The 24,446-nt window shown below is 39.1% G+C and overlaps 2 protein-coding genes across 4 annotated transcripts in view; one reads left to right on the top strand and one right to left on the bottom strand.

The window, feature by feature from the left end:
- Positions 1 to 2,828: 2,828 nt before the first annotated feature.
- Positions 2,829 to 9,907, top strand: ecrg4a (ECRG4 augurin precursor a). Its single transcript, XM_030428643.1, has 4 exons — positions 2,829 to 3,020; positions 6,854 to 6,901; positions 7,001 to 7,170; positions 9,500 to 9,907. The coding sequence occupies exons 1-4, from the start codon at positions 2,951 to 2,953 to the stop codon at positions 9,647 to 9,649; spliced, it is 438 nt and encodes a 145-aa protein (XP_030284503.1). The 5' UTR covers positions 2,829 to 2,950; the 3' UTR covers positions 9,650 to 9,907.
- An 83-nt stretch (positions 9,908 to 9,990) lies between these two features.
- Positions 9,991 to 24,446, bottom strand: part of uxs1 (UDP-glucuronate decarboxylase 1) — a 33,921-nt gene continuing 19,465 nt past the window's right edge. For 2 of the 3 annotated variants that reach the window (XM_030428642.1, XM_030428641.1), the window contains 6 exons: positions 16,644 to 16,763; positions 16,118 to 16,161; positions 13,153 to 13,213; positions 12,960 to 13,017; positions 12,162 to 12,265; positions 10,657 to 10,788 (listed from right to left, as the gene is read on the bottom strand). In XM_030428642.1, coding sequence (XP_030284502.1) covers positions 10,657 to 10,788; positions 12,162 to 12,265; positions 12,960 to 13,017; positions 13,153 to 13,213; positions 16,118 to 16,161; positions 16,644 to 16,763 — 519 coding nt within the window. Of the gene's footprint in view, positions 10,789 to 12,161; positions 12,266 to 12,959; positions 13,018 to 13,152; positions 13,214 to 16,117; positions 16,162 to 16,643; positions 16,764 to 24,446 lie in introns of all 3 variants that reach the window. The other variant, XM_030428640.1, reaches the window with a different exon arrangement.

Raw genomic sequence — 24,446 nt, forward strand, 5'->3', positions numbered from 1 at the left:
TATTTTGTCAAGTGTTAATATGTATATCATATATATGATTTTTGTCTGCTGGATTGCATCACGACTGTGCAAGATGCAGACATTAAACTTCACAGGTGTGCAGCTGAGAGTGTAGAAAGCTATTCTGATGTACATGTGTGGCCCGCACAAGTCAAAAACAATCCTGTAAGATATAAAACGTATTTGCCAAACGCGGGAACATTTTCATTCAATTGAAAAGTTGCTATCTTTGCTGGAAACTTGAGGACAGAGGTTATGTTAAAAAAAGAATGGCAGTCAGTAGAGCACACCCCCTCCAAGGGCCTAATGTCTGCTTTTGTAGTCGTTACTCCCTGAAAAATGATCAAAAATGTTGGCCTATCTCGAGATAGAGACAGTGAGAATATATTCCTGGATCCACATCAAAAGTGAATGGGGTCTCTTCTGGGCTGAGAGCCATTCTCCATCCAAGTTCAGTGGCAAGGGCGTAAGTTTGGTCTCAGCTTTGGTAGGGACACTGCCCAGCAACCTATTGAGTGTTAATGTTAGGCTAGGAGGCTTGCATTGTGTAGGTGGTTAGCTAACTAACAACAGCCTAGCAGCTAGAATATTACTTACTCTTTGGGTGGTGCAGCTTTGGATGTCTCTTTTCTTTTTTCGGTGGCATTTTCTATCTACAAAGCAGAAAATGTTGAGACCAAACGAAATACTGATGTGAGGAATTACTTTCATGATTTCCTGGTGTATTTACGTCAGCACAGTCTGCAACAGCCAGCCTGATATCTTACCGTCAGTCCTGCTAGCTTGCAGCAGCTCTGCCACACAACGCGTCTTCTTCACGACAGGTGACGAGAGGGGGTTTGATATCTTCATGTGCTGAGAACGTAATAACCCTTCAGCCAATCAAGCTGCAGCATATCTAAACGTGTTGCCTTGCAGGTTACACTGAAGACTGCATTGATAGTGCTCTACATGTGCTTAATACTAAGAATTAGTTTACGAAAAATATTATATTCAATGCATTATGTAAAAATAAAATGTGTTGTGTTAAAATATATCAAAATATTGGTAGGGACAACTCTGTCTTTCCCAAACTTTGGTCTTGACTTATCCCTATCATCCCTCTGCAAACTTACGCTCTTGTTAAGTGGAAATTAGGGGTGGGCGATACGATACTAAGTAATTACAGAGCCAGTATTGCCGATACCAATACTGATACTTTTTACTTGAAAATTCCTGATCATTGAATGATTTTGTACTTCAGCCTTTAATTAGTTAATCATGATTATGATCAAAAGAAAACACAGGACAAAGATTTTAGCCAATTAAGTAATATTTAACATAATTAAATCTGTAACCTATCTGCATGTAGCCCAAATAGGAATACTTATGTTCCTTCAACAAAGGGCTATTATACTCTTATTAGGTTTGAGGTAGGCTATATATCTAAATATAAGTACATATTTTTGAGCTCCAGTAAAACAATTAAGATTTATTTCAACTGTCTGACTATAAGATAATAGTTTAATCACTAAAATTACACCTCTGACCACCAATTAGACTAACAGCATTAATCAATGCTGGAAATAACTACCTGGATATTATTGAGGTTTTTTCTTCTAAAGGTCTCTGTCGGTGAAGTCTGTCTCTGTACCAGGGGTCTGGCTCAGGTTTGGAGAGCTCCCTCCTACTCCTCCCTTCGTTTGCTTTGCAGCTCAGCGTTTTGGGTGTACTGCTTTTAAATGTGTATACAAGTTAGTGGTTTTACCACAGAAACGTACTGATTTCCTACATTAGTAACAGGTAGCAGTTTATCTGTCTGAAACTGGGAAATAACTCCAAACAGCACTCCTCTAAGGGTCGCCAGTCTGTCTATGCTCTGGCAGGCAGCACAGGAGGGGAGGGGGAGGTGCACAGTGAACCTAGAGAGACGCTGCGCTCACAAAAGCTCTGTGAAGAAAAACGAGTGATTTGCTGAACTTATAGAAGAGAAACTACAACAAAAATATCGATCTCATCACGCTCCAATCCTCACCTTGGTATCGATACTCTCTCCTCTGCAGAGGTAAATATGTGAGAAATGTTTTACAAAATGGCATTTCTGATGATGATCACAAGATTAAGTCATGACACAGGGCGTGTACATTGCTTTAGCACTGTGGGATCTAATAGGGCTTAAGGTTTTATATTAAAAACCCACAGTTGTATCTTGTTAAAGCAGCACATGCAATTAAACTGAAGATATTTGAAATTCATGCTGCATTTAGCTTGTTTCATGTGCAGCCTCGTGCTGTATTCTCACTGCAGTAATTAAGCCTTTTTTATATTCCTAGTTGATGAGACACCCGCTGCCCCCACAGACCTGCTCTGCCTCTCATACTGTCAGCACACAGACCCTCAGGTGGCTCACTGTTGCCACTGACTTCCTGTTGAAACTGTAACTGTTGCCACAGCTCAGTTTTACAGCTTTAATCCATCTTAATGTTACACAAAGCTGCTGCAGTGAATATTACAGAAACACATTCAAAAAGTTTGAATTGAGTGCACATGATTTACATTTGCTTCACTTGAATTCTTTGCAGACGGTGAAATCATTTTCTTGTTAAACGGAAACAGATCAATTTATGACAAATGTGTCCTGCCACAGAAAGCGCTTCTCACTGAGTCGACCCGCGTGAAAAAAAAACTGATTCAGTTACATGTGTTTTCTTCCGTCTCGCAGCTGTTCCTGTGCTGTAAGCAAGGGAGATGGAAAAGAACCTGGGACACACATGAAAATCCATTAAAGAGCGGAAAAGCTCCCGGCTGCAGCCTTGTGTCTGTAGGCAGGAGGTAAGAGACATTCCACCTCCATAGGCCAGTTTTCCACTTGGAAAGTTTGGGTGTCCGCCCACTCTTCCTTCTGCTTGTGCAGCAGCTCATGGACAGTTGTAGCCTTTAAGCAGCCCTGTAAAGACTGAGAGGGGACAAGATGGCATCCCAGCAGTTCTACATGAGGTTAATGGGGCTGGCTGTGTTGCTGACACTGCTGGCTCTTAGGGGTGAGCTCAATCCTCTTCTTTCTTTGGCTTTCCTTCTGCTTCACTAACAATTTGCTTTTAAAACGTCACATTCTTTCATCCACGTTAGTCCGTCCTGCATCATCTGGTTCTGTACTCCTGTCCACTGTTCTGGGATTTCTTAGGTTTCTGACAGCACTGTCAGTCAGAAAGATGAATTGCTGCATATCAAAGTGTGTGGGATGTTATCTAAGAGAGGTCATTCTTGGAAAACATGAAAGGAGAAGGCAACATTCCTACAGGATTTTAAAGCCTTGTGAATTCTGTGTCACTGTTTTCTTATCTCCTTGAGACTCAGGGTAACTTCGAAGATTAAAATTCAGTTTAGAGAAAAACGATTCAATGGTAGACAAGAGAGCCGATTTAAAAGGTTTGGCAAATTATTTTATCCATTCACTTTGGATCGGCATAGTCTACATTTCCGCTGCACAGTTTTTTCAAAGCACTTTCCAAACATCTGTTTGAATATATTTCATCAATCTTTGATGCAGACTTTCCATTTTCTTCATTTCAGTTTGGTGAGAAACTCAAACAAAGACTTTAAAACTTGCTTGAGATAGAAGAAGGAGAAGGAGAAGACTTTCAGGGTTTCTTTTTCTTTTGGTTTTCAGAGAATGGGAAATCCATTACAGTGATACCACATCTGCTCCCCTCATGGTCTAAGTTTAACCCTTGGGCAGAACTGTATTTGAGGGGGTTTACATAAGACTGAAAAGACTGTTGTAATTAAGTGTCATTCAGTTTTATTCGATCAATCATGTCATTTTTAAGGTGTCATGTCCATCTGCACACCCTTCAAACAAAATGTTGTCAAATATGCCATTCTTCAGAAAGTAGCTGGTAGTAATCTGAAGTACATCAGGTAAAAAAAAGGAGAAGACAAAAACACTGGATTGGACCTTTACTGAGAAATATGTCACTAATATTTTATTGTTATCGGACAGGCATTTTATCAAATCCACTATTTAGACAGCTGAGGTTGTAAACATTCATTTCAAATCTTCATTTCAAACTTCTCATTCTGCAGTAAATGCAAAGTCTGTTTCACAGTGTGAATCATGTAGTTGCTACAGCTGCAGAGCACTCCGTTGTTTAAGGAGGTAACTCGCCAATCTATTTTTTTCTTTTCTTCCAAGCTCGGCCTGGTATTAAATCATCCATATCTGCAGCTGCAGTGGTGTGCCACCGGGCTCTACTTTAGAACCAGTGCTTTTTAACCTGTAGTGGTCCTTGCTGCCTGCTTTGCTCGCTCGCTGGCTGCGTCGCTGAGCTGCTGCTGCTGCTCACTCACATGTTTGTAACATAGCATTTTCCTTTGATAATAATCAATACATATCATTTTCATTTAACCCCTGTTAAAAGAGTGTGAAATTGGGAGAGAGGGAAAGAGAGAGGGAGGGGGAGAAAGCAAAGCAGAGAGCAAAGAGAGTGCACAGAAAGAAAAAAAAAACTGCCCTTCACCTGCTGTGTGTATGTTCTTCATTTTTCTGATGCATTATACAGATACAGACATTTATACTAGTGAAATGCTGGTATGAGGTACAATTTGACTGTCTACAGCTCGTTTTCAGGCCTATTTTTGCAGAAAGGTGTGCATTTGTTCGGTAAAAATAGGCGAGACTCTGAATCTCTAAATGAAGCATCGCTGCAGCCTCGCTTGACACGTGTATCTGCTCTAAACTGTTGACATTGACACCGAAATGAAAGGCAGTGTGTTCAGCCTGTAAGTTTTGGCTATGTCGAAACAATTACATGGTTTGGATCTCAGTGGTCACCAATGTCAACTAATTCTGTGAGCAGAAAGAGAACTTGAAATGTATGACATGTCTTTTTCGGTTTTTAACACAGTCATGCTAGCAGCTGTGTGAGGCCGTATCGCAGCCCTGTTTATCGTGCTGAGCATCTTAATTTATAACATGCAAACATGACCCGATGCCAAAGTGATTACAATGTCACACATTTGCATAATTTATGCCTATATTCATAGCTGAAGTGAAGCTAACTGGAAGCTAAAAACACAGTGGAGCTGACAAAAGAAATGGTGAATGGTGCCGTCTCAGGCGCGTGTGAGCCAACCAATCAGAGTAGACCTGCGAACCTGAAAATGAGCCTGATATATCTCCTTTAAATGCAAATTTAAATAATTTCATGTTCCTTAAGACTTCAGTGTTGTTCTGCCTCTGACTTTGTTTGCTTTACATCTTGAGAAGTGCCATTTTATCCTTTTTATGGTTATTATATGGCGACGGTACTGCAGCCATTCAAACGCACTGAATAAGATGATAACTGCACTATTGTAGGAGTGTTATTCAAGGAAGTCGCCACTGTGCTCTCTAACAATGGCTGTGGATCCACCAACTCCATTCATAAGCTGTGTAAAGAATGACTCATAGTGTACAGTTTACATCATGTACAGACTGCAACAGTGATGAGAAAAGGTCTGCAGGAGTGTTTCTTTCAAAGCTCAGGCATCAGAAACCGGAGAAAAAGAACACGTGAGCAAGTTTCTCTAACTGTGTCCTTGACATTTTACTGCACAGTGAAAATGTTTAGTGCATAAGCAAGAGTCAATCTTAAGATATAGACTGGATTTCTGTTCATATTCTTAAGAACATGGTATTTGGAGGTGGGTTTAGCAGTTTTCAGCTTTTTAGATGGGTTAAACTCTCTGAGGACCAAATGTAGGGAGGGATTTCAGTGCTGTGAGAGTCAACTCCCACTCCAAGTGTTGTGAAAGATAAACTGACTCAACCTGCTGTGTGCAGCGAGCTACAACACACCTCATTAGTGCACACTTTGACTGCATGGACTTTCGCCACACGCAGTGCAGCTCGATCGCTCCACCTGGAATTAAGAGTTGCAGGAAGGAAGTCACTGTTGCAAAAAGGTAATTGGCCACAAACTCAGTTATTTGGATGTGTGTTGGCAACTTCTCCTTCGTCTCCTTAAATTACACTTTAAAGTTGGCACCTATAATGAATACTGAGAACAAACTAATCTGTGAAGATGGTTTAGTTAAAGGATAAGTTCAACCAAAAATGAGAATTCAGTCATTATCTACTCACCCCGATGCCGATGGGAAGCTGAATGAAGTTTCATTGCCACAAAACATGTCTGGAGCTTCACAGCGTTGCAGCATTCTTCTGAACAACTGAAGCAGATAGGGAGTTGTTTTAAAACATTCAAAAACATCTGTAACATTTTGCTCATCCTAATCGATTTGAAATGGTGTTATGAGCATCCTTTGAAAGAGACTTGGATCACGCTGGACGAGCTGTCGGAGCCATTTCATGTTTATTTTAATCAGTTTTCTTTAAATGTCAGTTGTTTATGAGAATGCTGCGGTGCCATTTTGTTTGCCATTTTTGTATGACGGTGAGTAGATCATGACAGCGTCCTCATTTCTGGGTGAACTGTTCCTACAACTGAAATGAAGGAATGTGAAGAATCAGCTGAAGAGGCAGCGGCATAATTAGAAAAATTTTAAAAAATGCCATTTTGATGAAGCTTTGACAATGAAATGGAAGCTAGAAGGTCTGATGAACCATCTCTGTATGAGCATCCTTACACTTGTACACAAATAGAAATATGGTTTGTCCATTCAAAAAAAAAATCTACCTCACCCGTTTTCTGCCTGACACAACTGGCAAAAGCCTATGATTTACACCAAACAACCATAGTGTGCGACTCTTTAGAAATGAGTGACAGCTGACAAGGTTGTGGTTTAATCTTTAATCAACAGTGTAACTCACCCAGCTTGAAGTAGGGCGTTTCATACTGCCACTCATTAGCTCTCTTTTGACTCTCCTGAACAGATGTGTCCAGTGACAGCAGCTTGCACCGGATCTTGAGGAAAAGAGACGGTACCATTTGACACCACAGTATTTTCTTTCGCTGATTCAAATAACAACTCAAGTGAAAGGTGTTCTGAAAATGCCTCTCATTCTGCTGCTTCCATCCAGTGGCAGGAGCAGGTACTGCTCTCTCAAAGTCCTCTGTAGCCGTCCCCTCTTCCAAGGCTCTGGAGTTCCTGTCCAAACTGAGCAGAACCAAGAGGAACGTCTGGGATCGCAGCAGACCGGACGTACAGCAGTGGATTATGCAGTTTATGTACATGGGATTTGATGAGCAGGTGGGTTGCTTGTTCTTCCAAGAGAGTTCAGGTTTTATCTGAACTCCTGAAGCCTTTCAAACACAAGGATCAATATCCAGTGGAGGCGGCAACATGTCGGGTATACTTCAAAACAAAACTGATCTACATAACAAAAACAGCAGATAGATTTACAGCCTTTTGAGAAATTACTTTTCACATGGGAACAAAAGACACAAACAAACACACACACACACACACACTCACACACCAGAAACACAATAAGTCGCTCACAGTTTGTCTCTAACAACGAGCTCATTTCACCAGAAATTCTCTCATATGTTTCTTATATTTTTGTATAAATGAGTTTCCATGTCCTCATGTGTCATTAAATATTGAGAACATCGTTTGTGTACACAGAGTTTACTAAAAAGAAAGTTTCTGAACAACTCACGCTACCAGTAGCTTGTTCTGCTCGCCGTCGTCCTGCCAGTCGAGAAGTGTCGATCTCCGAACGCAACGTAACGTGGAGGACTTTTGTTGGCTAACGCACCCAGATTGTAAAGCATCTGTCTGTCTGTTCTGTAGTTTTAGATATCAAACTGAGATTACCCTGATGAGTTGGAGTTATCTCCTCAGAAACAACATTTTACAGTTCTTGCCAGATGAGAAGTAGCATTTGTGAGTCTAAATTTAGTGAAAATAATCTCCTAGAAACCAAAATGACATCATCAGATTGTTTCTTTGGTCCATCCAGCGGCCCAGAACTCAACGACTGATCATTTTCTATTATACTTGAAAATGTCTGTTTGACAGAAACAACTAATTGATTATCAAAATTGTTGACAATCAGTTCTTTTTCAATCAGCTAATTGTCTTATTGTTGTAGCTCTAGTGAATTTTGGCTTCACAATCCGTGGCGGTACACTTTTAGTGTGTAGTTTTTAACCCATATGGAGAGGGGAAGTCCGGCCCCTTCCAGTTGGCCCCATGGGACGCTGTTTCAGAAAGAACATTTAAGGTGGTTCCTATTGGAAGACAAAGACATTTTTTTGATTTTTTTTTTTTTGATCCCGTTTGAATTTGGTCTCGAGTTTCACATGGGATGTTTGCTGATTTAAAAACTAAGTAGCAAGTTTATTAAGTTGCAGGTTGTTGGGAAGTTATGGAACTTCCTAAATTTCCCTCAGGATCCATCTATCCATCTAACACCATAAGGTTTCGCTTAGTGGTACTGGAGAGTGTTAAAAAACAAGACGACAACGAAGTGACTGTTGTGTTTGTAGTCTTCACAAGTATTTACTTTCAGTCTTATTCTTAATTAGTTTTATGTCAAACTGTAACTTTCTTGAAAAATGTAAAAATCGCTTTCTAACTGTCGAGCATCATATGTGTGACTCATGGCAGAATTTAATCATTTCCCATAAATTATCTGCGTCTACTTTCTAGGTCACCACTGCCATATATATTTTTTCTAAATCCCATGGCAGGCTTCACTGGAGGGGGGCGGGGCTTTACCTCTCTGGGGTTTTGTGCATCAATCTGCCTACTGCAATATTTGAAGGTTGACATACGTATCCTAGCTGATGCTGCCACCATCAATAGAACCATACCCACATAGTTTGATAAAGAAGACTCATTATTAAGTTTCAAATTATTAATAAATAACACATGAGAAGAATGTTGCTTCTTTAATCAGGAAAATTTTATTTTATTTAGAAAAAGTGGATTGTCAGGTTCTCTGAACCTGATTAAAAGATAGACGACGCAAAAAGGATAAATAAGAACCACAGACAATTATAAAATATACTACTCTGGAGTTGTATGCTTTATATGGCAGATATTTGAAGGGAAACGTGGAGTGACAAGGATGAAGTAACCTGAAGTCTGGTCTAAAAGATGGTCTTTTCTAAAGGCACAGTTATCCTCAGACTGATGCCATCCGGCTGAATGAATAAGTACAAGTGTGGAAGTGAATACAGCAGTTCCTTCCGTCACACACAGATATAACCCCACTTGCAGAGACTGTCTGAGCTTTCCTTCAGGTCACTGACTGTGATGTACAATTCACCTGGGACGGCCAGGAATGGAGGGAGCAGATCATAACAACAGATAAAAAGGGAGCAGAGTGCACAAAATAACCCTCTCCCACTGTTTTTGACAGCCGACAGCCTTTTCCGTTTCACCCAGCTGGATTGGGATGCCATTTGCTGTGAAAGCATTGGCCTTTTCAACATTTGCCTTTTCATGCATCTCTGCAGCTGATGGTCTCAGTGGACACCTTATCAGCTGCCTCTGTGTCTACTAGCTTGAGGTTTGTCGAGTTTCCTAACGAGTCACGTCCGTGGCGTGGGTTTTGTTTCCTTACCAGAGGCTGGAGGCCGACCTGTCGTACTGGATGGACCACGCTCGCTCCACTGACCAAGGCCGTCAGCACCACTATGATGAAAATGCCCCCATCGGCCCGCGTGACCCTGGTTCTTACAGACATGGAGCTAATGTCAACTACGACTACTATTGACTCGAGCCTGTGATGACTCAACGCAGCTAACAAAATTCAAGTACTCCACAGCTGCATCTTTGTTTCTTTGTCACATCCACCAGTATAATCCATTCTCATAAGTTTCTCTTCATCAATATATTTTATTTCCTTTTCACTGCTCTCCAAATTCAGTTTTGGGGCAGCTGATTTGTATGAAATACTGTTCAAATTTGATGTTGTGACGTCTCTTTTTCTTATCACTAGATTCTTGTAATAAAGATGTGGCTTTGTACTGTCCCCTGCTGCTTAGCTCTCTATCCCTCTCGCTCTATATATCTCACACACACTCTCACACACGCACCTAATTATATCATACATGAAATATTTGAAATATTTTATTAAAATAACATCTTCATCTGAAATCGATAATGCACATCCTGACATGAGATTTCACAATGTAGAACACACTGATGTTCTGATAAACACGGAGTGATGCTAAACAGTCTGTCTGAGAGATTTGCAGGATCCTGTGGTGCGCTGCATGATCAGCCAACAGGGTGCACACCGCTGGTAAGAGGACAAACAATCCAGTGGAAAAACAAAGTCAGGTAGCTCATCTCCAGAGGAAAAACACCATAAAACTGATTAAATAAACATGAAGCACTGATGCACAGTACAAGCTGTTTGCAAGATTCTTGAGTCGGTAATTTTAAATAGCAAAAAGCACAAATTCACAAAAGAAGGCAGGCTGGGTTTCAGATTTCTTGCCTCAAATTTCTGGTTTTGATTCCTGTCCACCCAACACACAAGTACCGGTAAGGAAGACCTTATCCCACAGTGCATCTGCAGCTCCGACGCAAGGCAACATCGTCTTTTTTTAAAGAGACTTTTAAGAGAAAGTTGTCTCTGCGTCTCAGATAAGACACCATATCTCAGAGCTCTTCACTCAACACTGTATTTCAGAGAGGGGAAGTCTTCTGAGGGTCCTCCGAGGAGTCTGATCATCCTTCTGTGTTTCAGGAGAGTCTGTGGCGGGACACCAGACTTCAGTTGTGTCTGGGTCGTCCTTTCTTCATGCGGGCAGCTTTAGGTTTGGGGATATACTGGTTGTTGGCCTGGTGTTCCAGTTCCCTACTGAAATACTGGATGGTTTTGTTCAAGCCTTCCTCCAGGGGCACCTGTCAACACAATAATGTGACATAAAGATACTGCCATACCACATGTTGCATGTATATTAATGTAATGATACAAGAAGTAGTAGTCAGATATTGGCTAAAAGTAAATGAGGTATAATGACCCGATAATGATGGCGGCTGCTCTCTAAACACGGCTTATACTCATTTTGTGATCCATTAATACTTTTAATCGTACAATGTTTTGTCACTGTATCTATCTAAGGGTCTCATGCATCACAGAGTTTCTCCTGTGATTTAAATGATACACTGGGTCGTAACAAGCTGGACTTACCTATATATATGAAAAATAAATATACATTTCAGTGTTTTATTGACAACTGACGGACTTCAGATTGAAAATACATATTACAGAAGTCTACAGATTGCTAAAAAAAGAAAACGAATCAGCCTGACAGATATTAGCGTATCACCATGCCCACACAGAGTCTGCAGCTGAAGAAATGACGATTTTCCACAGAATTTAAGGGAGTAGAGTTGCTGCTTGCAAAACTCATCGAGACATCTCCATCCCCCTTGTGCATGTGTGAGACAGTCATGCGCCATTTTCACGTGATGATCAAAGTTTGTGGTGCAGTGTGACGATGTGTCAAAAATGACATTTGCTGCTGAGGACGTAAGAGGTTAATACTTCATTCAAGCTGCTTGAGCTCATTTTTACTCAAAAAAAAAATCTTTGTTATCTGAAAAAAATCTGCAGATTACATTTGAGTCCGCTGATCACAGATACTAAACTGGTTTATATACTGTGCACGTTGGGCAAACGAGTAACAAAAATTACAGTACAGAAATACCCAAGGTATGAGAGCTGTTTGGTTTTCAACTGTAAAATGTTCCATTCAGTAAATATATTTGTCACAATTCAAATGTAATCAAAATGGATGGATGTTCAAAAATGTTAGTGTTATGCATCAATGTTACAAGAAGAATTATGGGCCGATATTAAATATTAATATCAGTATTGTCCTAAAACAATCTTGTATTAAAGGACTTCACTTTGTATAACTTCTGAAAGGATTTTTCTTTTCCACTGGGTTTAAAATCCTCATTATGTGACTTTGAGTACTCATATCAAGAGAACGTTATAATGATGGTTTTAATATTAAGGTTGTTAATCCACTAATATTTAAACATTTCTGTATTAGCTTGCAAGACAAATTACACTTCTCAGAATCTCCACTGCACTTATCAGGAGACAGAAAATTAGGGGCTTTTATGTGTTCACTGTGATGATGAGACACCAACCAGCTGGTGTAACTGATCAGATCTGCAGCATTGTGACAGTAGGTTTGGAGGTGCGTGTGTGAGCATATGAGCATTCATCTCATAACACTGAGTTAGCCGTGTGTCACACATACCACTGGCTCCCAGCCGAGCATCATCTTGGCTTTCCGGATGTCAGGTCGTCTCCTCTGTGGGTCGTCCTGGGCCTCTGGAAGGAACTGGATCTGACTACGACTCACTGTGTGTGTGTGTGTGTGTGTGTGTGTGGTTCATGGACAAGTGCACAGAGAGAATGGTATTGTTAGTATTCTTCTCCATGTTCCTTTAATACTGTTCATGCTCACAGTTTAATTGGACAGAGTGAGACGAATGAAGGCAGTTTGTTGATGTGTCTGTGTCAGGATGTTGTGGTGGCTTCATGTGTAGGTGTGCTAACTCTGCCACAGGAACTACTGGGGCTGAAGTACAAAAACATGACCTCAGGTTGTGGCTGTGAAGATACCACATGGATCACCATAACTGTGACTTGACCGCTTAGGCAGCTTGTTTGTTCTCCTACATGATTCTGATGTCTCTAGAGTTATCAAGCAAAGCCACTTCCAGTGCAAACTTTGTCACTGCAGCTACTGCCGCTCTCTATCACAGCGAATGGGATAATGTCAATATGATCACTTTGTGTATACAGCACAGTTACCGTAAGATACAGTTTGATGATACCAGACGCATACATTGTTACAACAATAAAAGGTATTTAGTCCTATTCTGAGATCAATTTCAATTCCAGGACCACCATGACACAGAAGCACACTGTAAATCTACTTTTAAAAAAAAAAAAAAAAAAGTGAAACAGAACGGACAAGAGGAAAAATGAAATAGAAAATAAAGAGTTTGCACAGACACAGGATGATATCGTAATCAAACCAACACCTTACCAACGAGACTTTTGATAAGACGAGCAAACTCCAATATAGTGTGTTCCTCTGGGTTCCCCTGCGAACAGATTTCAAAAGCCTCCATCACATCAGTGTCAACTGGAGACAAACATTCAATTAAGGTTGGTTGCCCTGTGTGAAATTAACTTTCTGTTTACGATTTGACAAACACAGCTGGGTAAGATGAGCTCACCAGATTGACTGGACTGCTGATGTTACTGTTCATCAACAACACCAGGCCGTTCACCAGGTCGCTGGAAAACAAAATCAGACAGCAAAGCAGATACATTAAAATCTTTTTTTTTCTCTTGTGATTTGAACATATTTGAACAAGAAGTCAGAGCTGGGGAGGATATCGAGATCCAATCTGACTGAAAACTCTGCATTTGCCCTGGCAGTAAACATGTTGGTCACAGCCTAGCCATGTCCTAAAGCATACTCTGTTTAATTATATTCTTTAGTTGGAATGGGACCATGATAAACAAAATGGACATCATGCTGTATTTAACAACTGAGATCATAAACCAATTAGGAATCTTGGGTAATAAATAAATCATGATAAACAAAAGAAGTATGGTAATTTTCTCATAAGCTTACATACAATTGAACTTCTGGCTATAAGATAAAATGCATGTGAATGGCACTTCCACATTGGCTTCACTTTTCAGGTCAGGAAGCTTTCTCCAAATATCACACTGTCAATGGTTTAGCACAAGACAAAGTACAGCTGAAGCAAATGGAACGTTGTCATAAATCAAAGTATTAAAAAAATCATGATGATGCTAGATAAAATAATCAAGAGATCACCAAAGTTATTGCAGTTCATAGTAAGTTGTCTAGACATGTCAGTTAAAGCCAAAAGGATAAACCTGATGTTTTCTCAAGAGGAAAAGTCAAAAGTCAAAGGACCATCAACCTCTGTAAGATGAATCTTCTCAGGACAGTAATTAATAATAATAATAATCATAAATTCCATGGCAACCTATCTACTCACTGACACATTTTAGACTGGAATAAAGTGACGGACCAACTGACCAACAGATAGACCACCTGCAAGAGTGTTATTGAAGATAAAGAAAACCAATTCACATCATTCTCATAACACTGTTGTTAGACCTTCTTGTCAACAACAAATGTAATAAGTTACTAATTGCAGAGATAAACTGTGTAATTATAACCGATAAGAGAAATCATAATAACAACTGATTAAATCTCCCATCCTGCCTTGGTTTCCAGCTTTTGAAACTGATGTTGCCCACAGAGAAACACATAACATTCATTAGTAGAATTCTGTCAATATGTATTAGACCTTGACATTAGCAGGCATGTGCAAACAGAGATAATCATATGACGGGCTGCCTCACAGGTCAGGGAATAGTGGATACAGCTTTACTACAAAAATGTAATCCCCAACACCGCACTGTATCCCTATCAGCTCTCTCCCAAATGCCAAATTTGCATTCATGCATATATACATGATACAGAGATGTATTTTGTCCTTCACATTCATACAATGAGGCACGATAAATATCCCAAACGCCTCGAGAATGCATTACAGCTCACAAGCAGCGAGAACTACATCTTCGCCAATGACAATACAGTTAAATAGATACTCTCCTTGTGCATACTTGAGGTCTAACAAATATGTTGAATGCATTTCTTTCAAAGCCATTTTCTCCTCCCACAATGACATGATGTTCTCACCCATTTCTGCTTGTTTTGTTACCGGGTTGGTTAGTTTGTCAGTATGACTACACAGAAACTACCAAATGGATTTCCACAAAACTTGGATGGAGGATGGCTATCGTCCCAGAATTGACGCCATTAACTTTTAGTGTAGAGCCAAATACAATTTTTCCTCCATTTCTTCAACATTGTAAGATGGAGAGATTTTCTCTATGCAATATAGTCACCGGAGCAGATCACGCCCGTCCTAGACAATGCTTGTGTTTCCACTGGCTGTCAGAAATATTGTCATTAAAAACATTTAAAACGGACAGATAAAGACATAACTACTCAGCTTACTCAACCACAGTAAAGCATAAAAAAATCAAGTTAAAACGATTAAATAATCGTCCGAGCAAGTCAGGCAAGCATGTAGCTCCACAGCTGCGCACACATAGGCACCTTTAAGGAGATGCTAAGGGGGCTGAACACTGATATTTGTGAGCATTTGTGGGATTTCTCTCCTCTCTCTGTTTCTTTAGTTCCTCATTTTCGTTGGCATGATTTTTCATATGCTTGAACAAATTTGTAGTGTTACCACTGTATTTTGCTCCCTTCTTACAAATGATACAGGTTGCCGTTGTGTCATTTTTGGCCTGAAAATATAACCACAGGGCGCTCCTCTTCCTCTCTGGCAATTCTGGCTCAGTCTCTGCTTCCTTTTTTGCCTGCCGCTGCTGAGTCACGTGACGGTACAACAAACAATCACAAGAGGGGGGAGGAGGAGCAAAGTGTGCCTGCTCCGTGCTGTGAGGAGCAGCACTTGAAAGCAGCGGACACAGACAGTCAGGCTGCCACATTAATGAAACCGCCGCAGTGCATACAGGAGAGAAACTGAAACCAGTAGTACAAACCAAGTATTAATCTCATCACACTGGTATCAATCAATATCAATACTACCACTGGTATCGATATAATCGATATCTGGACCAATCCGCCCACCCCCATCTATAATGAAGGATATCATGTAAGTTTACCAAAGTCATTTTGGAATTTTCTGAGAGTTTAATTTGAAGGACAGTTTATCAAACAACCTTGGCTTTTCCCTGCTTACATAACACTAAGATCATAAAGCAGCAGGGGAATGTTTCCCAGAGATATGAGAGCTTCAAATGATCTGTGTCTCTGATGTCTCTTCTTCAAACTGACCAAATTAATCTCATCATCACCTGCACACAAGTCAATAAATACTCCTTTAAACCTACAACATACACACATAGTCTGCTCTTTCGGGCAGAAATGCACATGATGGTATTTAATAATAAATATTAAAGTTTAATTTCAAATACCTTTGATATTCTTCAGACACTGGAAGAACAATCTGGTGGTCTGTCTCAGTGGCCCCTAATTCAATAATTAACTACAAAAAAGAACAACCAACTGAAGGGTAGAAAACAACCCTGAAAGGTCAGGTTTACGTTTAGTAATCTTACCTTACATACTGAAAGGCTCTTGTTTGGGAACCAGTGCCATACACCTAAAACAAGAGAAAACTGATCAGCACTGCTGCATGATGCACATGTGCATCTCACCAAAAGGTAAATATTTGTTACCTCAACATAGTTAAAAAATGAGCACACTGGCTGTAATCATGTTCAAGTTCATTGGATTTTGGAAATTTTAATTCTGAAGAAATTCTAAAAAACAAATGGGAAATTTGCCATGTACAGCACTCCTGACCATTTATTTTAAGTCTTACATTATGTTCAGCTTTGTGCATCAAAATAAATTGTTTTGAAACCATATTTAAAATATTCAATTTAATTCAGAAATTTCAAACCGACCTGTACTGGATTAGGAACACTGAAGTGTCTGACTTTTCAGTTAACATCATACTCAATCAGAGGAAGAGTGCCAGTGTTTTTCCATATGTTCTTATGTAATACAATCAACAGCGGTAATCAATCACCATCTCACTGAGGCTAACTAAGGAATACTGGAGAAGCTTTAAGTGCGTACTGTGAGAGGTTCTCCCTGTAGAGCCTGCAGGATGAAGTTGCTGACAACACGTCCATCATTCATGTGCATTCGAGAGCCAAACGTGTTGAAGATCCTCGCCACCCTCACCTCCACCCCCTCCTGTGAGCAAACAAAACAAGACAGTGGACGACTCGTTAGTCATTTTGAACTTGTTGCATCCCAGTCTCAGGCTTTTTTTTATTATCCAACATTTTACTATAGTGTTTTAATGTATCAAGTCAAACCATTTTTATTTATATAGCCCAAAATCACAATCACATTGCTTCAGTTGGCTTTACAATCCGTCAGTGAACCACATCCTCTGTCCTCAGACTTTTGTTTCGTCATATTGGAAAACTTTTTATACAGAGAACATTGGATACCATGTTGTAAAAACTGTAGTTTATTTATTATATCATTTTTGTTTTCATTTATTGGAGGAGTATTTATGCACAAATATATCATAAAAATGTAATTTTTTCACACCTGGAATAATATGTATACATGAATTAATGACTCATGCAAACAAAAATGGCAGTTTATAGCCATATAATTCTAAATTGCTTGGCCCCAATAAATAAGTTACTGAAAGTCAAGATAAATGAGCAGCAAAGCAGACAGCAGCCTTGAGTTCCCCCTGTGATCAATTATTAGCAGCACATATGAAATTTCTGCTATTTGCCATCATGACCTATAAGACACATAAGACACAGACAAGCATTAAAATGTTAGATGCTTAGTATATCAAAGCTAAATATCAGTTATCCATCAGGATTTATTATGAGCTACAGGGGGAATATAAAACAAGGCTGTGAACACTTGTCAATCACTCATCTCTGAAAAGTTTAACTTGCTAACTTTTTGTCTTTTATTCAAAACAATCAAAATGTGACTCAGTGTTTAGTATTCATCAGAAAACCAGTTATACAGTACACCCTATAATACCCAAACCCCAACACTCAGTAACAAATTAAGCTCCTTTATCTCAAACCAGATATTTCTCCCTCGCCCATTTACGGACAGAACAATCTACCACTTCATCAAAATCGGTTCTCTTCCCTGATTGCAGGATTTAAATAGCTGCTTATATACTCTGAGCTAAAATGGTTAGGTGTTCCTCTAAGAGTTTGGAATACCTTCCACCCATCACTTAGAGGTGTCACAATTCTCCAAATCCAACATTCGATGTGACTTGATTTTAAGATGGTTCAAAACAACTTTTTCTTTGCACCAACAGCTATGCCATTGTTTGACTGTTCCAATCTGGATATGTAAAGATATACAGATTGTTGGTTTTATGCTCTGACAAATGTCATTTACATTTTCAAATTCTCCTTTACAAACACATGCAGTTTTTTTTTTCTACAACAACAGCCTGAGATTGTCATGGTGGCTTCGGGTTTGGCAAGTTCAAGATTCTAGAGTGCAACAAAAAACCTCCACAAAAGATAGAAATTAAATTTGTTTCATATCAACCCAACTTCCCCAAACAATGTCTGACTTATTTCCAGAAGTAGTTGATTGTCGACGTGTGTATTTTTTTCCTTTGGGTGTTTGAATTTAGGCAAGTGGAGAGAAACAAAATACAAGGAGAATCACAGATCCTGCTTTTGAGATCTTTAAGTGGAATTAATAGCTCATTTTGATGTTTTGTTTTTTTTTTTTATTTCAAAATAAATCTCCTGACACCCCATAAACTACTTTTGATTTTTTTGATCTACCTACTAGTTGATCTGATTTCGTCCGGGTCTACATTTCAAGATGGTGTCACCATATTTCACCGTACATGTTACTTGTTGAACAACTGGAATTTTTATTGGATTCTCTGAATGCCTTCTGACATCTGGCCTTGGAAGAAATCAAAATGGTCCCTTTTGGCATCAATGATCAATACAAGTCGTCCCAACAGATAGACCTAGACTTTATGGTGTCAAATTTAGCACATAGATCATTTACGTCCCATGCTCCCTTAGCTTTCAGCAATTCCTTACACAGATCATTAAATGACCAATGAATTGTGAGCAGATGTATCAAAGGAAATAAAGCTGACCTCTTACAGCATGATGATATAGCCTTACATATTTTCCAATGAAGAATTAATTCATGAGGCCAACTATATCATAGATAATCCCTCTGATCCCAACGATGTAGAAAACACCTCCTTTTAAAAAATTCCAGGGCCTTCATAAATCAGCCTTATTGCATCAATAAATGTAACTTCAGATGGGATGTAGGTCACATAACATGAATAAAAACATGAACATTATGTAGAATTTTCCCTTGAAAATGACAAATACGAAATTGTACAGACACGGCAACATGCAAATATATTCAGTATGGTAGAACAAGGACACAATGAGGACATAGTGATGAAAAGGTCTTGGGAGGTGTGTGGGGGGGGGCATGTGCATTGGTACACTTATATGACAGTGGTAACTATTTGCAGCTATTCTAGATTTCCTCAGTCTTAGTCTTCAAACAAAAATGCATATTAGTTTTAGTCACATTTCAGTCATATTTATAGTTTTAGTCAAAAAAAAGTCATGATATGTTAGTCAACTTTTAGTCATCGCAATTTAAGAATAGAATGAACAATTTGTTAATTTGTTCAATTATTTTCTTGAAATTAAAATTTTTCTTTAATACTGAGCCAGCACTGTTCTGAACAAATACATTTTATAGAGTATAATGTCATAATAAATCAAACAGTTATCTATGGACAAGTTTTAATATGTCTTAACAGCCATGTTTAACAATTACCCATTAGTAACTCTATGATGTTGTGATTACTAATACAAATTAAATTAGTCACAACAATATAAAATAATACAGTGAGCATTAGCATGCTGCAGACTGCAGAATGACTTAAGCATATACATACATACATGGGTTAATAAATGTTACTATTAGTCAGCTGAATATTTAGCTATGTGTTCATGAATTATGTCTGAAATGGTGAAAGCATCAAGCTGTCCTTCTGAAAATAGCTAAATTAGTATCTGAATTACTAGATGTAATTCTGATGGACAGAAGGAAGACTCTTTCACCAAGACTGCATAGCCTATCATTCAGTGGATTAATGGTTACCACCTGCCATCAACCCAGGCTTGTATAATTTAAAGAACTCTGTGTGGGCTCCTGCTAGCATAACATACCTGAGGTAAATGGGGAAATGGGGAAATCGGAGCGGAAATACAAGCTACGATGTCGAAAACTGTGCATTTCTCTGTCTGTATGTGATGTAATTTCACTACATGTTTTGAAAGAGTGCTCGTGTTCCCGCCACTTTTGAATGTTTGGCTCTCTGCACTATTGCGCGCGTGCGTGCGTTTGTGTGAGTGTGTGTGCTCAGTGAAGGACAGACAGTGAGAGCCTAAAACAACGATTCCCATGATCCCACGCTATTTATGTCTTTTGGGGGCTGCTATGGCTCAGGAGGTAGAGCAAGTCTCCACTAATCGGAGGGTTGGTGGTTTGATCCCCCTGGCTGCACATTAAAGTATTCTTGGGCAAGATACTGAACCTTAAATTGCTCCCGATTTGCTGTTTCCATCTGTGTGCGGGTGAATGGTACAGCATAGAGATATTGTTGGGCGCTCAGGTTAGGAAGCCAGTGTTTTCCACAGATAGGCTTCACTTGGGAGGACTCCGCACAAACATATATATTAATGGTTGCTCAAATATATTAAGGGATGCATTTCAGCATTTTATGATTTTACTTTTTAAACCTGTCTGAATCACAGATTAAAAAATCCTTATATAAATCCTTTTTGGCAACTTCATAAAATGTATTACTGATGAAGAAATCAGATACAGTTGATGGGTAAGAGAAACAGAAGAGACAGAAACAGAAAGGAAAGAGGAAAGAAATGCATGGCAGCCAAGTAGACATGCATTAGGGAGGACAATAAAGCGACAGTATATAATGTTAATGTAGACAAACTTTTAAAGCTATTCTGAAGAAAGATAATTAGCTTGTGAGTGTTATTCACAAGTGCTGTATCACTTGGTATCTACCATGGCAGCCTCTACCATCAGTGTATAAATGTGCATATGAATGGGAGAAGAAAGTGACTATTCAAAGAACCTTGAGTTGTCAGTAGACATGAAAAGCGCTATAAAAATGCAAGTCCATTTACCATTTTGTTTTGGGGTCCCTATCAGCAGATATGACATTCTGTCTAAGGATCAGCTTAAAGCAGTTTATTAATGACAACCGATTGAATATAAAACCAAAACTACCGTCTCACGTTTGCATGCCTCCGAGCATCAGTCTCGTTGCTGTTCCTGAGTTATGGCATAGATTAATGACCAGAATGTTTTTCATGCAGAACATTATGATGTCACAGTGAAGTTGACCTTTGACCTTCTGGATATGAAATGTATCACTATATCATTTTATCCTATTGGACACATGTGTAATTATCATATGAATTGTTGAAAAGTGGTCAAAAATGTGTTTCGTGAGGTCACAGGGACTTCTGACCACCAAAATCTGATCATTTAATCCTTAAGTCCAACCAGCCATTTGTGCCGAATTTGAAGAAATTCCTTCAGTGCGTCCTATTCTTGTGAATGTGATATCTAAAAAAAACAGTGAGTTCACATTGGGGTAGACCGATTACTCGACTGGACGGTTATCTGGGCAGACATTCAGCTTTTTTCTGATTATCTGTACATTTTGTGTCAGAATGCCAATAAAATAAAGTGATTTAAAAATGCACTACTTTGGCTCTGATGCAGCTTTTTTCCTTGTGTTTAATCACCACTCTTTGTTCTCACAAAATGTCCCGCCCACAATACTATCTGATTGGTAAGATGTCCAATCATCGTTTATCAGCCTCATTGATTAAGATCCCCTGGTCACAGTGACCTTGACATTTGACCACCAAAATCGAATTCAGTCCGTCCTTGGGCCCAAGTGGACATCTGTGTCAAATTTGAAGAGATTCCCTCAAGGCTTCTTAAAATATCACTTTCACAAGAATGAGACAGACGGCTGGACGGTCAGAGAGACAACCTGAAAACATAATGCCTTCAGCCACGGCCATCACTAGCAAAGCAACAAAAAAAAATAAACCTCCTCCAGTCACTATAATCTTGTTACCTGCCACTAATTGTATTGTTTGCCACTACACAATGTGTGGTGTTGCTTGCCATATAAATCCTTAACATCTGTGTTATTGCATCCGATGATCTGTGACTGACATTCAGCCACACTGCCTTAGGGTTATTATTGTCAATGTCTCGGACACCTCCTGAGAGACCCACGTCAGAAAAGCTAATTGTAGAAACACTCTGCCTGAAATCTGCTTTAAGTCATTTTCTGGTAATTTATGTTTCAGTACACAATCATATTGGTGCAAACAATAAAACAAATAAATAAATAAATAATGTTCCAATGTGAGCTCAGTCAGAATACCTGAACTCTAAGCTCTGAGGAGAACAAATCTGTAAATTGATATTAATTCTGTAAATAACTTATATGCTATGAATGGGAGAAGAAAGTGACTGTCATCGGCTTATCCGCACATAAGATGATATTCAGCGAATATGCAGTCATTACTTTTTCCATGTCTCTGGCAACGTGCTATGTGCATGTGGTTTGATTCCCCCCAAAAATTTAAAAGTAAAATGTCAGCAGTGCAGATTTATTATAAGCACTGGAGAGATGCCTTGGAGAAAAATAAGCAATTTGCAGACAGAGTGAGTCTCCACTGGTGAAGTCATCTCAATTATTGCATCGTGTCAGTTTGAGGAGTCAGTCTCACTGTTAAAAATGTATTCTTATAATATCAATACTTTATCAGTTCAATAGGTCTGAATCAGACCTTAACCATGTGAAACATGAAGCCTTTGAAAAATGAGCTGTGCAAAAGTCAGTATGCTAAACATGCCAAGTCAACGAGCCTGATACATATTTAATCCACCTTCCATTTTTTATGTTGCTCATCACATTTTCAGGCTGTATCTGCAGATTGTGAACTTTGATTAACCTGTCACCGAAAACTTACTGATGTTTCTGTCTTCTCAGAAAACACATTTCAACATAATTTTGAAAGCTGTATTCAGCTCAAGTTGAATGCTAAACCCAAATTGACTAAGTAAGGAAATTTGAATGGATTAAATAAATCTTATCAAATGCCAGCCCAATTTGCCAAATTTCCTAAACGGAAGAAAGAAGAGAAAGACCTTCATTGACTGATTCTGAGCCTGCCACCTGTTCTGAGGACCTTTTTTCCTCTGAGGACAGCTTGTTCTCAGTTATGGGAAAAAAAAAAAAAAACATTTCTGAGTTTGTATTATTACCTCACTAATATTCTAAACATTTACATTCTGAGTTTAAATTTTCTCCTCATAAACTACAAAGTGCCCCTTTTGGGACCCAATTACTGAACATTTACTTTACTTAAAACTCAGTTTGCGCCTGTGTTATATACACACTGAATATTGACTGTTTAAAAATGCATTAATGTGACAGTATTTCATTAAAACATGTGATTTTCTCTTACCCATTTGCACAATACCCCTTAAAAAAACATGTCTAGTGTAGAGCAGAACATTCTGCAGCTGTGACACTTGTCTTCCGACCCATCAAAGTGTCACTTACTGCATTCACCCATTCACTCACACATTTATATACTGATAGCAAAGGCTGCCATTCAAGGTGCTGATCAACATCAAGAGCTATAGAGCACTTCCTAACCAAAGTGCCCTACTATTTTTCTGGGCTAAGCTGCTCAAAGATTCACTCACATTGATGGAAAAGCCATCGGGAGCAACTTGGTGTTCAGTATCGTGCCTGAGGAAATTTGCACTCGCAGCAGGAGCCTCTGATCAAACTCCCAACCTCCGGATTAGCAGACAACCTGCTCTACCTCCTATAGCAGATGCAACAGATTTCCCAGGATACTTCCCAGTTAATTTGCTCTAGACTATAGTTGAGGACATGTTTTAAAATGCTTGGAAGAGCAGCCTGACTTGTGTGACACAGTGAATGAAAATGTATGAGTGTAACAGTTGTGCCTAACAGGAGAGACACAGGAGAGCTAATGAGATATGTGCAGCCTGTCAATTTCCCATGGCTTGTTGTCAAATGTTGGCAATCAGCTTTGACACACAGAATTATGTCACAACACACTCATTATAAGAAAAAAAATCATTATCAATTTCAGAGAGCAACACTACCTGGATCAGTTCAAACACCAATGATAACGTTTGCTACTGTAGCACCGGCTCACTGTGTTGGTCCAGTGGTGCTCTTGTTGTCAAATGAAACAACTCTCTGCTTGTTAATTCATGCCATGTCTATTAATGCTTCATTAGGCTCAATTTAATATGATGTGTTCCATGAATTTTAACCTCCATTTGAAAAAAAGGGCTCTTTGTTTTTCCTGTATGTCTGCCACGTGTTACCTACAGTAGTTAGCCATTCACAAGACTTTTCTGTCTGAGATAAAAATAATACAGAAAATAAAAAGTCCAAGATCGGCACTGATAAAATCCTACATCTGTACACACTGAACTTCCATTGTAGTAAAACTGAGAATTAGGCACCTCAGTTAGAGAAGCAAAAAAATATATTGACCCATTAATGATCAAAAAGAGAAAATGTATATCATTAGCAATTTTATTGGTATCAGTGAAATTATGGCTGATGCATATCGCTGACCTACAGTCATCGGTTTTTAAATGTTAATGAATTTTGATTACATGACTGGGCAAGAGATGTACTATGTGATATTCTCGTCTCTGTGCACAAACGACTGACAGTCGGGTGTTGAAAGCCAACCATTTCCAAGA

This window comes from Sparus aurata, chromosome 9 (assembly GCF_900880675.1).
Source record: "Sparus aurata chromosome 9, fSpaAur1.1, whole genome shotgun sequence".
Taxonomy (NCBI): domain Eukaryota; kingdom Metazoa; phylum Chordata; class Actinopteri; order Spariformes; family Sparidae; genus Sparus; species Sparus aurata.